Below are 14,848 nucleotides of genomic sequence, written 5' to 3' on the forward strand. Positions count from 1 at the left end.
TATACGGGTCTGGTAGCGTATACCATGGACCATAATTTACTAAATGAACATCATGCTGTATTGAAGAAGACTTGAAACTAGAAATTGAGACCATAAACTCATGTTTACAATGTTTACTGAGGTAATAAATCAAGAGAGAAGTAGAGTCCTTTTCTCATAGACTTCTATACAATTTAAGGAGTCGCCCCCTGATGGCCAGCTGAGAGAATGCAAGTTTTAAGACTCTTTCACATCGGCTTCACTCAGCAGAACCAGAGGTTGCCGCCTGCTATAGATCCGTGTGCAACTAATACAGTTAATACGGCAATAGCTTCACTCAATTGAGCCAATCAAATGCATTGTTTACCGTGCATAGACTGTTGGCTGGAAAGAACTACAGGGTCAGAGAGATGTCAGAGAGATGAAGCAACTGACCGGCTACATTCTGGCTACAGACTGTTTTCTCTGGTCTAACCAAAGTAGCACACACCTCGACCGTGTTTGTATTGACTCAGCTGTGAGCAATCTTTCTCCACTATGAACGTTATTAACACAAAGAGCTGCTTCCTACACATGTGCATTAGAATGGCACTAACTCGAGTCAGGCCAATATTCAAACTACTGGTTGCACTGGTTGCACCTCCAGTTCTGCCGAGTGAAGCCAATCGGAAGTGTCTTAAAACTTGCATTCTCTCGACAGTCCACAAACAAATGGGTGACATCACGATGACTATGTTCACTTCTTATATACAGAGTGGGCACCGTAGCGCTTCTTTCATGAGTTTTTTAATTTTTTATTTGTAAGCTCGTAACACATGATGAAAGATACCCTGCCAGCTCGAGACTGGATTCTAATTTCAGCTCCTCTTTTACTCTGTGCCACCTGACCTTTACTGAGACAGAGAGAGAGAGAGAGGTCATCTCATTTGGAGGGATGGATGATGAGGAAGACGGCGCAGGTGGAAAGGGCGAGAGGGAAAAGTGGCAGACAATTACTAGGCCATTGTCTGCCTGGCATCTGCACCTCCGTCATCAGTCGGCCACTCTCCTCACTGGCTAACTGACAGACACACACACACACACGAATGGGACCCACCCGACACAGATTCCGCCCGTGCACCTCCCTCTTCCCCGTCTGCTTCTTCCCGTGCTCAGACTCAGTGGAGCAGGTCGGATTCATTGAGGCTCAGGCTTTATATATAGATACAGTGACCTCATGCCAGCAACTCCACGCCGCTTTCTTGTCAGTCTTTGACGGATGATGTCTGGCACCGCGGGGTGGACGTGTCACTCAGGAAAAAGCTCACAGGAAAAAAAGAAATTCCCTCCAGCTTGGTTCTGACTTTCACAGCCGAGATGTAAGTGTTTGTTGGATGTGCAGACAAAGCTTTATGTATCTTTGTATATCAAGACACATGCACACTCGGTTGGGACACAAGCGATTAGAAATGGTTGCTAAAGTCTTGTCATTTTATCTACATTCAGAGACAAGTCTGAGTCCCTCTGTTCTCTGCTTGTTCGCTCATAAGTTGCAATGTCGTGGTCAAACGTCACGTTCATCCGACATATAATATAGTGACTAGTGATGCAGATGTTCGGGAAGTAACACTTTCCTGGCTGTGACTGCACTTGGGGCCATTGCCGGAAAAAAAAAATGGTACCGCTTACTTTTAAAAGCTGCATTCATTGGTGGGAAGTTGAACTTTGACATACACACAGCCAGGTCCTATGTTTAAAAAAATAATAATTATATATAGGTCCTTTTCATGAACCTCAAAACACACTGACATCTTGTTCTATTGTAGCCTGTTGTAACGACTACAAAAATAATGGCATATCATTTCCAGCAGACATGGAGCAAGATTATTTTTCATTTGGAGTAGTGCTTCTGGATCGTATAAAGCTTTATACGGGGTGACCCGGTGACAGACACAGTGACCTGCTAGCTTAACTCTATGCTATGTTGTTATGTTATATAGACTAGATATTTAGCACTATTCAATGAGCAAACACAGGGCAGATTAACATTCATGTAGAATCGTTTATGGCCACCTGACTAATGTTAGTCCAACATTCTCTCAACATACTCTTTGTAGATCCGTCTTGTCTTCCACTAAACCCTGACAAAAAGCTGTACAGCTTTTCAATTTGGCCAACTTTGGGGACTGTAGACCCTCAACATAATCTCACAGACAACCTAACCATATGGAAAGTTAGGCCTTTTGCAAAGCATACATTTGTTACATAGCAGGAAAAACACTGTGCAACTAATAGTATAAATGAGGGCTTCACTCCATTAATTATCCCAGTAAACTGTGCCAGTGAATCAGCAGGCACAATACCAGAGCCCTGGAATAACAACAGCCATTGTTAATATCATTAATTACACCTGTGCTAATCCTGCAGCAAAATGTCTGCTGTGAAAAAGACCCATTATCACCTAATAACATTTGCTAATGTGTTACACGCAACATTGAATGTAAGTTTACTCTGCTTTTTGCTCTGCTTTGGACTCCACCAAGATTATGTGAGCTTTATTGATATTGAATTGTCTTCACTAGCTTGCTGCTAACGGTGCTGTTTGCTGCTAGCTGCTATTTTACAATGAATACAAGTCTAACTTTCCTTTTACCTTTGGTTTGGTATCTATCAAGTTTATGTAAGCAGAGCTTGCTACATGTCTAGTAAACAGTCTACCGTAGACTGTATATACTGTGAAGTCACCCGTTGGTTTTTCGACGACTGTTTTGAAGTCTCAAGTTTGGCATTTTGGCCGTCGCCATCTTGGATTTTTGCAACACGAGAGGGTGGAGGCATTTTCAGACAAAAAGGTTTGCATTAACTTTCATGAACTGAAAAGTGCACCATGAATACACGGACCACACCAAGACCGAACATATATTGTTTGTTATGTGTTTCCTAAAACATCCTGAAAAAAAAAAAACCCACTGTCAAACTAATTCTATGAATGAAGGCCCCTCTCCATTCATTTTCCCAGCAAGCTGTGCCAGTAAACCAGCAGGCACAATACCAGAGCCCTGTGAAATGAACATCTTAATAGAATGCTGCCATCGTTAATGTCATTAATTACACCTGTGTTATTCCTGCAATATGTCAACGTGTCTGTTGTGAAAAAGACCCATTATCACCTCATAGAAAAGCTGATGGGTCTCACATTTGAAATTACAAATCTTGGCAGACACGGAGCAACATCGAATGTAAGTCAAATGTTTCCTGCTCTTTTTAGTTTTGCTGTGGACTCCACCAAGTTTATGTAAGCTTGGTAGATATTTAAATGTCTTCACGAGCTATAGTTGCCAACTTTGCTATTTGATACAGCAACATTGAATAGAAGTAAAACATTTACTCTCCTTTTAGTTCTAGTTTGGTTTCTATCAAGTTTATGCAAGCTAAGGTTGTTACATGTTTAGTAAACTGTCTCTGCTAACTAGCCGCTAACTTAGTTGTTAACTTTTTCTGCCATTTGATGCTGGGCTCAACGACCTCAAGAGAGATTGATAGCCTTCAGAGTTAAGAGATTTGTTTTACAAAATGGGAGGTTAACACGCAAGGAAGAATTACTTGTTGTCCGTAGAGCGTCTTTAATCTTTTTGGCAACGTGGAGGCAGCTGGCAGATACAGACTTGACATATTTTTATCACCTCGTAAAGCTTGTACGTGTTAGCAAACAGTTGCATATTAACACATCAGCAGGACGAAGCAACGTTAGCAACTTTCTAGGCACGTGATGAACATAGAGTCTAGTAATCCTGACTGAACTTACGCGAGAGCTTCATTTGTTACGATTGTGCGTCGTTCGGTGCTCAGTAGGAAGCACACAGTGGGTATATCAACCTTTTTTTGCTGTTGTTTGTTGTTGTTAACCAAAACTATGAGAGAACAAAGGCTAAAGAGCTCTGCAACGCTGCAGAGCTGGGCGATAATGTGTGTGGCTTTGTCACTGTGGGCTACCCCTGTCACATCACATGAAGTAGAATTTAGCTCACAGAAACCTGCAGAAACCCTAAGTAGCATCCCATTCTCTCCCTTTCCTCCTTTCCTCCCTCTGCCACTCAGTCAGGGGTGGGGGGGAGTGGCACCTAATTCACTTGATGAAACGTGGAGTATAAACGCTTCCCTAGGCAATTAGAAAACGTGCGCGATTGCGCGCGGAAGCAGCAGCCGGTCTGAAGCTGTCGGGGCACCGCTGTCAGATGTCAACAACAGCTCAGGGGCAGGAAGTGGCACTGTTTGGGGCCGAGTCGACCCCACGACGCACCCTCCTCCGCCGGCCTGTCCCTCTAATCCTTCTGTCACACACGCACCTACGCATGCTCCAAGTCTTCTCTCTAGAACCAATGGAAATTAAGTGGTTGAATTGAATGTATCATATGTGCTTGTGCTTTAAATGCGGGTTTTACCCACATTATGACAGGGATAATTAGTCACTCAAAGTAATCCTCAGACTGAGCAGAATCAGGGATCTTTGAGGAAAAAGGTTTTTGAAAATTGTGCGCTGTTTGAACAATCGCGTCTCGCTCTTTTAACGTTCGGCTCTCCCCATCTTGGAGTGTAGCCATTCAGAACAGCTAAACACTGTGAAAACAGTTGTTGTAATGATGTCTTCTGTGACTCTGGAGAATATTTGTCAGTTCTGAGGTCATCAGAGTTATCTTTAGGTTTACTAACTTGGGTTTGGGAAACTCCACATGTTTAACAGTGTACCAAACTGGATATGAGTTAAAATAAGTGGGCTCTAATGGATACCTTCTCTTGGTAGCATTATGGTAAATGTAAGATGTGATGTTTTTGGAGCCTGACTCACTATGGACTAATATAGGGGTCTGCTGCTTTGATTTTGACAATTGTTTGTTAAATCTAGTCCCCATTCTTATAAAAGAGCAATGCTAAAAACCACACATCATATTAAAGTCAAATCTTGGTGTAACTTCTGCTCCACACCAGCGTTTTCAGGTGTGTTTTTGTAAAGATTCGGTCCCTCTATTCTCAGCAGCAAACAACATTTTGCTTTCATCTAATCTAGAGACTGATTTTTAAACGCTAGTGAAGAAGAAGACGTTTTTTCAAATTTAGCCAACTTAGTGTGAATGTAGTCTCAGTCTGCCCGTTTGAAGCAGTTCAGGCACCAATTAATCACCTGCTGCTTTTCATTCACCCTCAGCAGTGAGCCCCCCCCTGACCGCCCCCTCAGTAGACCGTAGTCTTTCGCTTCTCCCTTCATCTCCAACAGATGAAAAGCAGAACACAGAGGAAGTGCCACATCGTGCTGCACCGCGCCATCCGAGCTGGCAGCACAGCAAAGTGTCCAAACAACCTCTTTCCCCAAACAGTCGCCCATTCCAGCTCGCCCTAATTGGTTGCAAATGCCTTTTGGGATGAGCCAGTGATGGCTGTGATCGGTTTGTATACACAACGCTCGGGCTCTTTAATTCTCCCCATGATTGATTTTCTTTATGTTTTCCATACCTTTAAGAGGAATTATGGCTGCTCGTAAACACATGCGACACAAATAAAGCAGTTTTAAAGTCAGTTTTATGAACCTTTCGATGGAGGCTTTGGTCACTATTTCATATCACATAATTTAATCCAAAGAGCTAATGATAATCTTCTCATCTGACACTTGTGAGTACGTGTGGATGAGAGTGTCCCCTTTAACCTCAATCATGCTAAAATATTCCTTCAAGTGCAGAGACAGGGTTCCTTTCTCAGGGATCAGACAAACAGAATTAAATTGCACTGATGTGTGTTGGCCTGTGTAATTGGCTTCTGGTAAACATGTCTGTGGTGCTCCATGAACGCAGAATATGGCATTGATTTGGCTTTTGTCATAATGGTTTCTAACCAAGTGAAACCCCTCAGATGAGGATCTTTTCATGTTTATGTCTGCCCGCTTTTGGACTTTTCAAAGCGCTTGTACTCCCGAGCCCAAATGGCGACGTTAACCATCTGAACGGAAGTGTTTTGTGGATAGAAGATCTTTTTTCTGTGTAAGTAATTACATTTTGCACGTGTTCTGGTGTTGGCGCGTGTGCGTGCCGTACATTAGTGTTTGTATATGCTCAGCGTCCAGGTCTGGGTTATGTCCACATGCAGGATGTGGCGGCTGAGAGCCATGTCATGTGTGTGTGTGTGTGTGTGTGTGTGTCGTCCATCGATGCTGTGTGCCAGTGTCTCATTCCTGCTCAGAGCCATCGGCCTCCTTCCATCAATCAAACCACTGTGACTCTGTGATCCAAACAAACAAAGTCTGGACTCATATGGCAGGACAATATCGGTGACAGTGCTGATCTGTTGGAACTAAAGTTAAGATCTGCTGTAGTCACGCCAGTGGCACACATGCCGTAACACCGACCACGTCTATCTACATAGTACTATTTGGTTTTTCTAAATACATGTAAAAGATATCGTAACTGTTGCCTGGAGTAAAACATGAGCTAGGTTTTTTTTCTACCATAGAAGGTGGTTGTTGACAGGAATATAAGCAGGACTTTGCATGTGGTCAGTTGTAGGCTACTAAAACACAACGCTAGTTGTAACACAAGTGTTTCTGTTATTATACATGCAAGGGAAGGGGTGGTGGCCACTACCAGTGACTTCATTCTCAAAATATCTTCATTGATTTCAGCTGTCAGACAGACAGAAAGACAGACGAGCAACGTGGACCGTTGACAGACAGCAGCCATGGTGTAAAATGAGGCCGGGTCTTCCTTGCCGCCTCCCGGATCTCCTGCTGTTCACACGGAGGGGGGGGGGTACTGTTTGCTTAAGTGACTCCGCATGGCAACCACTTGTGAGCCGCTCCTGTGAAAGCCCTCCACTGGCTCAGAGGTGGGGAGGGTGCATCCCCAGACGAATAAACAGTGGCTGACACTCTCCTCTCCTCTCCTCTCTCACTCCCCCCCACCCGACTGTCCCCGCTTTCCGAGTATCCCCCATTTCTGCAAGGTAATGCAGCCAGGTTGATAAATTCACTGGCATCCAAACTTGAAAGTAAAGCATTAGATCAAAACTAGTATCATCATTGTCATTGTCATGTGTTAGGTTGCAGTAACCTGCTGCTACGCTCTGACTGACGTCTAGACAGGAGGAACATTTGCGATCTTTAAAGTGTCAAGCGGCACTCACCTGGATGCATACTGCCGACGAGGGCATGTGGCACAAAATAAAAAGTAATCTGGGAACTGATGCAACTGAAGCAAACAAAAACACCCTCTTCATTCCCCATAAAAACAGCATTGTTAAATGTCTGAGTGAAATCAGTTATTTTATTTATTTTTTTTTACATACACTGTTTAAAAAAAAAATTCCACCAAATATGCATTAAAGGCAGGGTTGGTAATCTTCTTTCTGATATTTTTGTTGAAATTCTCTTTAAATCCTGCAATTAATCAAATGTTCAGAAAAAAACAAATGTCTGTGGCTGTCTAAGGACTGTAATGAGCTTGTCCAATTATTTAATTTGGCCCAAATGTGATGATTGGACGGCCTGCCTGCCTGCCTGTATTCTGCCCGTGCACTCATTGCTTACCACCAGAAGCTGCTATCTTAACAGCTGTGAGTACTAACAGTAGCCGTGTTTGTTGTTTTCTTTCATGATGATCATTTTGTGGGAGTGGCTTTCGAGCGAGGCTGGGCTGGGCTGTCTGTGTTGCAGACTTGCCGACTTTTCCGCTAGATTGCGCGACATTTGGAGCTAGTGCTGCTAGCTACTTTCATTGGAAAAGAGTTGGCAACACTGGGCTGAGTTTTTTGGTTGGATAAGTTTAAAAAAACTTATCCAACCTGTCGTGGCGGCAACCCGAGAACCCGGTGGTGGACACCGGAGGTGAGGGAAGCCGTCAAACTGAAGAAGGAGACCTTCAAGGCCTGGTTGGCCCAGGGGTCTCCCGAAGCAGCTGACAGGTACCGGCAGGCCAGAAGGGCTGCAGCTGCGGTGGTCGTGAATGCTAAAACTTGGGCATGGGAGGAGTTCGGGGAGGCCATGGAGAAGGACTTTCGGTTGGCCTCAAGGAGGTTCTGGCAAACCATTCGACGGCTCAGGAAGGGAAAGCGGGGCTTACCCCAGGCTGTTCTCAGCAGCGGGGGGGGGAACTGCTGACCTGGACAGGGGACATCGTCGGGCGGTGGAAAGAGCACTTTGAGGAACTCCTAAACCCGACTAACATGTCCTCTGCAGAGGAGGCAGCGCCTGAAGATCTAGGGGGAGGCTCACCCATATCCCTGGCAGAGGCCGCTGAGGTAGTCAAAAAGCTCCTTGGTGGCAAGGCGCGGGGGTGGATGAGATCCGCCCTGAGATGCTGAAAGCGCTGGACATAGTTGGACTGTCCTGGCTGACACGCCTCTTCAATGTTGCATGGGGGTCGGGATCAGTGCCCATGGACTGGCAGACCGGGGTGGTGGTTCCCATATTCAAAAAGGGGGACCGGAGAGTGCTCGAATTACCGGGGTATCACACTACTCAGCCTCCCGGGGAAGGCTTATGCCAGGGTGCTGGAAAGGAGGCTTCGACCGTTTGTCGAACCTCAGATACAAGAGGAGCAATGCGGATTCCGTCCCGGCCGTGGAACAGTGGACCAGCTCTTTACCCTCGCAAGACTACTGGAGGGGTTCTGGGAGTTTGCCCAACCAGTCTACATGTGCTTTGTGGACTTGGAGAAGGCTTTCGACCGGGTCCCTCGGGGGTTCTTGTTGGGGGTGCTGCGGGAGTATGGGGTGCCGGACCCATTACAACGGGCGATCCGGTCTCTGTACGACTGCAGTAGGAGCTGTGTCCGCATTCTCGGCAATAAGTCAGACACGTTCCCGGTGGGTGTTGGCCTCCGCCAGGGCTGCCCTTTGTCTCCGGTCCTGTTCGTGACTTTCAAGGACAGGATATCTAGGCGCAGCCTGGGGGTGGAGAACGTCAGGTTCGGGGGTCTCGGGATCGCCTCTCTGCTGTTTGCAGATGATGTGGTCCTGTTAGCCTCCTCGGATCGTGACCTCCAGCATTCACTGGGGCGGTTTGCAGCCGAGTGTGAAGCGGCGGGGATGAGAGTTAGCACCTCCAAATCTGAGGCCATGGTGCTCTGCCGGAAACCGGTGGATTGCTCCCTCCAGGTGGGGACGGAGTGCCTACCTCAAGTGAAGGAGTTCAAGTATCTTGGGGTCTTGTTCACGAGTGAGGGTAAGATGGAGCGGGAGATCGACAGACGGATCGGTGCGGCTGCAGCAGTAAAGCAGGCGCTGCACCGGACCGTCTTGGTGAAGAGGGAGCTGAGCCGGAAGGCAAAGCTCTCAATTTACCACTCGGTCTACGTTCCTACCCTCACCTATGGTCACGAACTCTGGGTCGTGACCGAAAGGACAAGGTCGCGGTTACAAGCGGCCAAAATGAGCTTCCTCCGTAGGGTGGCCGGGCTCAGCCTTAGAGATAGGGTAAGGAGCTCGGTCATCAGGAGGGAGCTTGGAGTCGAGCCGCTACTCCTTCGCGTCGAAAGGAGTCAGCTGAGGTGGTTCGGGCATCTAATTAGGATGCCTCCTGGACGCCTCCCACTGGAGGTTTTCCAGGCACGTCCAACTGGGAAGAGACCCCGGGGAAGACTCAGGACACGCTGGAGGGATTACATCTCCCAGCTGGCCTGGGAACGCCTCGGGATCCCCCAGAATGAGCTGGAACATGTTGCCGGTGAGAGGGAAGTCTGGGTCAGCCTGCTTGGCCTGTTGCCACCACGACCCGACCCCGGATAAGCGGAGGAAAATGGATGGATGGAAGTTTAAAAAAGACATACACTTGCTAGTTTCTCAAAATGACCAACCCTGCCATTAAATACAAAACATATTTCATGTGTCCGGTGATTGACAGGAAGGACTGTATGACATCACGCTCCACACTGACAAGAAACAACTCACCAACTCTCTTTTTTTGCAAATCACAAACCAACTGCAATCATTAAGGTGTCAGTAACACTACCACCTTTCTCTTTCAGACATGGATGAGTGTGAGAATGACTACAATGGGGGCTGTGTCCATGAATGCATCAACATACCTGGCAACTACAGATGCACCTGCTACGATGGATTCATGCTGGCCCACGACGGACACAACTGTCAGGGTAAGAACATCCCTCCTCTGTGTGTGTCTCTGTTAACAGGGCTGATGGAAATGATGCACTTGATGATTGAATGATGGATGGACTAAATGACTAAAGGGACTATGTACTAAATAGTCATGTCTTGTGGGCAAACATGATATTAAAAGTTTTGCTGTTTGTTCCTGATCTTGACAAAATCATTGATTATATATCCTCATAAATGTGACATCATGGGTTTTTCATCTGGTATAAGTATTTAAAAAAATCATGAAAGACTGTAGACCTATGTGAAGTCTATAATTGCGTATTATGGCTATAGTAGGTTTGATTTAGATATAAACTATAGGGGAGGGGGCTAACATTCAGGGAAAAAACTTATTTTCTCTGAGATTAAAGTGGTAAATCATTGTAAATTTGAGAGAAATCTCTCAATTAAAAACTTTATGATTTCGATCCCCGGCTCCGGCTCTGCTAGTCGCATTAACCACAAACATTGCTCCCGTAGCGGTGCCTATGGTGTGATATAATCTGAATTGTAAGTCGCTTTGGACAAAAGCGTCTGCTGTCCAAAGACTGTAATGTAATAACTTGCTTATTTTGTTTTCACCTTAGGGGGATTAACATAAAATCACACCTTTCAAAGTGAAGCTAAACACTATTTATTTTTCCTAGTTTTTTTTCTTATAAATTTATCTCAGAGAATATCCAAGTTTATATCCATCTAAGGTTTCTATTCTCAAAATATTACCCCCCGTTTTCTTTTTTTTTACAGGCAACGGACCTAATATGTTGTTGTAGAAGTCTGCTGTGTGTCTCAATGTTAATCTAGCCTTGGAGGGTATCGCTGAGTGTTTCTGGGTGTGTGCATCCATCTGAATCAGTACATGATTGAATATGTCTGTCTGTCTGAGCTTAAGAGAGTATGCTTAAGGGTGCGTGGATGTTCCTATGTGTGTGTGGGTGTGTGGCTCTGCTGGCCTTTTCTCCGGAGAGTCCCTCCGTCATCGTTTGGAGGCTTTCCATGATCTCTGCTGTTTTGGTGCTTGTTTCTCTGTGCTGTTGGGAGGGCGGTCGGGGTTGAAGAATTCTCCTACAGATATCTGGCTGTGCTTTACCACTGACACATCCAGCCCCGTGTAGCCCCGCTGCTGCTTCATTATTGACTTAGCGTCAGTCAGAGTAATGTTTTTTTTTCTTCTGCACAAGATGTGCTCGAACACATCTCATCCTGTCAGTCTCCCACTGCTGACTGACGAGAGCAAACATAAAACACAACACATAAAAGGAAGCGTGTGCTTTTGAATGCCCTGTGTGTCTTGTGTTTTGGCATTTGTAAGTGTTGCAGCCTCATTCTTTGAGCCTTTTGGAGAGATTGAGTGAGAGACGGAGCGCTAATCGCAGCAGCCGGCAGCGCAGAGTAAAGCTCCGAGTTGTGGATTCACCTTACGGGGGATGAATTTCAAACAGCTGATATACTGTAATGCAGAATTAAAGACGCCATGCTGTCAGAAGTCAAATGTTCCTCCATGCACAAACAAGGGCCAGAGATGTTCAATGAAAGCACTATTTAAAAAATCCGTCCCCATGCTGAGGTTTCAGCTCGTTTCCGTGGTTTCTATTGGAATAGTGAAAGGTTTTAAACGTTGGACGCACTATGTCTACAGAAGTTACTGTCATGAGACATAAACATGATGAAAACAACACAATGACAAACGTCTTACATTATTATGCAACTAGTACAGTTCTGTTCTCACTTTAATGAAATGAAATGAGATATCAGTCACTGAGCATGTAAATGTTTCATACATAGAATTGAATCAAATTATGATACTCGATCCAGCTATATGAGTCGGTATCATGCATCCCTAATTTATGTATCAAATAAAACGTGAAAACAAAGGATAAAGTTGCATAATGTGGTCTAATCCTATAGGTTCAGAGCTACTTCCTGCTTCAATGTGCAGAAATGATCTACTTTCCTCGCTTTCGGTTCTTTGTAAAAGTAAATAGAGTGTGTCATGAGAATTAAACCAAAACAAGTGCTTTGGTAAAAAACAAATGTACTTTCAACTGTCATATTAGTTTTTGACATGTTGAACGTTGACCCCAGTAGAGGCGATTGTAATGCAGTGTAGAGCAGGGCTCAACAATAAGGCAAGTCAAAGGCCACGTAGGGCTAGTAAATCTAGCCAGTCAGCTGCTGATGGAGAAGGAGTGAGCCAACTCATTTCCTTCTCAACTATGTTGAGAGCTGCACATGTGCAGTACCGATCGGGCATTCACATGCATTTGGAGGGAGGGCGTTCAGTTGGGGGGCGTTAGAGGATGTTGGCGAATTCATTTACTTAAAGAAAGATTAAACATAGCATTTACCTTTGCCTTGTATAAAACATTTGTATAACGGCAAGTATTGACTTTGTGCAAGTAGATATCTATTTATTTTCTCTGCTTCGACATCGTGGTCACACACCTGCTGTGAATAAGGTGAGAATGTTGTTGCTGTGCGGTGTTGTAGTGTCGGAGCAGCAAGTTGGAGGGACAGTGTCTCTGTATTGGTGTCATCACATGTGTTGCTTACTTCCTGCTGGTTTGTCTGTTAACGGGCCCTGACTGTCTACAGCCGTTAGCTCGCTGGTTAGCCGCCGCATCGCTCTTTGTGTTGTGGTGAGCTGGAGAAGGAGGGATGTGAGGTTAGCAGGATTCCACCACACGTGTTGTGTTGGTGCCGCTAATTCAAACGATTCCATTCTGCTCTTTACGGGCCAACGAGAGGAAGCCAGCCCACGTCTGACTTCAACCCGGAGACGTGCTTTATTGGATGCTCGCTGGATGCGGCCTTAATGAACCGCGACTGATTAAAAGCAGGTTACTGAGTTCAAACGAGGCGGTAAAGCGTGAAATCAGACACGAGGTCCGTGTGATTGCAATCTAAGAGGCAATCTTTTCTTTCTTCTATCTTATTTCTACCTTTCTTTCTCGTTCTGTTCTGTCTTTATTTACCTCTTTGTTCCTTCTCCTCACCCCGCTCTGTATTTCCTTCCTCCTTAGTTTGAATCAAAGCTTCAGTCTTTCTTTCTCTCCTTTGCTCGTTTTTTATTTCATCTCTCTTTCCCTCTTTGTCAATTGTACTTTTCTTTCCTCCATTTCCTCACTTTTCCATTCCTCGTTCCTTGTTCCAACAGTTCATTTGTTATTTCTTCTCTGCCTTCCTTTCTTCCTCCCTGTGTCCTGTCCTTTCCTTCCAACCTACCATATGTCCTTCTTTCCTTAATTCTCATTTCCTTTCTTTTTTGCTTCCTTCTATCCTTGCTTCTTTCATTCACTGTCTCTCCTTTCTTCCTTCTTCTCCTCTCCTCTCCTCTCTTGATTCCTTTCCTCTTGTCTCCTTTATGCTCTCCTCTCTATTCTTTTTCCCCTCTCATCTCCTCTCTTGTTTCCTATCCTCTCGTTTTTACTTTCCTCTCGTCTCCTTTGTCCTCTCCTCCTTTCCTTGCTTTTCCCCCTCTCATCTCCTCTCTTGTTTCCTCTCCTCTCTTTTTCACTTTCTCTCCTCTCTTGTCTCCTTTGTCCTCTCCTCTTTTTTTTCTCTCATCTCCTCTCTTGTTTCCTCTCATCTCCTTTGTCCTCTCCTCGCTTTTTCCCCTCTCATCTCCTCTCTTGTTTCCTCTCCTCTATTTTTCCCTTTCTCTCCTCTCGTCTCCTTTGTCCTCCCCTCTCCTCATCTCCTCTCTTCTCTTTTTTCTCTCTCATCTCCTCTCTTGTTTCCTCTCTTGATTTGTCTCCTCTCTTTTTTACTTTCTAACTCCTCTCTTGATTCCTTTCCTCTCCTCTGTTGGATCCTTTCCTCTCCTCTCCTTTGTCCTCTCGTCTTTCCTTCTGGTCTTCTCTGAGGTGATGAGGTTCTGCTCTATTTGCTGCTTTATTTCGCAACGTCTGTGTTAAAACAGACTAATGGAGGAGACACGTTCTTGTTGCACCGCTCTCTCTTTATTTTCCAGACAGAAAAAGATACAGAAGGAGACTATCTTTTTCTGTCTCTCTCCCTTTTTTCCTTGTGTTTCCCTGTCCCCGTCTCCCTTACTGTCTGCTTTTTGTTTCATTCTCTTTTCTTCCACCGTCTCCTGTGATGCTCCATTTATTTTCTTTGTCTCTTTTCTGTCTTTCTTTTCTTCCTCTGTTCTGTTATACTCGTCCTGTCTGTCTGCTGACCTTGTACTAGCTTTCATTTAATTACCTTAATAGCTGTCTGGTGTTCTTTCCTCTTGCCTCTTCTCTCCCATCTATTTGTCAGATGGATCACTGAATGTTTTCACTTGACTTGAACCATCATCAGGTAACAGTAGCAGAGCTACAGGCTGACCAGTCAGAGTGTTTATGGGAACCGTATAAAGACATAACTATTCATGCATTCAATGAGATGTTAGCTCTCTGGACTTGTTTCCATTCACATATTTACAGTTGTGTGAAAAAGTGTTTGCCCCCTTCCTGATTTCTTATTTTTTTGCATGTTTGTCACACTTAAATGTTTCAGATCATCAAACAAATTTAAATATTAGACAAAGATAACACAAGTAAACACAAAATGCAGTTTTTAAATGAAGGTTTTTATTATTAAGGGGGAAAAAAAATCCAAACCTACATGGCCGTGTGTGAAAAAGTGATTGCCCCCCCCCTGTTAAAACATAAATTAACTGTGGTTTATCACATCTTTGGAAAGCTGAGTTCAATTTATCTAGCCACACCCAGTCCTGATTACTGCCACACCTGTTCTCAATCAA

At 44.8% G+C, this 14,848-nt stretch overlaps 1 protein-coding gene across 2 annotated transcripts in view; it reads left to right on the forward strand.

Annotated features, from left to right (window-relative positions):
* The window catches only part of scube1 (signal peptide, CUB domain, EGF-like 1), a 114,786-nt gene that overhangs the window by 12,774 nt on the left and 87,164 nt on the right, over positions 1-14,848 (forward strand). For both annotated transcript variants that reach the window (XM_031869908.1, XM_031869909.1), the window contains exon 3: positions 9,966-10,091. In XM_031869908.1, coding sequence (XP_031725768.1) covers positions 9,966-10,091 — 126 coding nt within the window. The remainder of the gene's footprint in view (positions 1-9,965; positions 10,092-14,848) is intronic.

The sequence above is a fragment of the Anarrhichthys ocellatus genome, unplaced genomic scaffold, assembly GCF_004355925.1.
Source record: "Anarrhichthys ocellatus isolate YVR2014 unplaced genomic scaffold, GSC_Weel_1.0 scaffold49, whole genome shotgun sequence".
In the NCBI taxonomy this organism is placed as follows: domain Eukaryota; kingdom Metazoa; phylum Chordata; class Actinopteri; order Perciformes; family Anarhichadidae; genus Anarrhichthys; species Anarrhichthys ocellatus.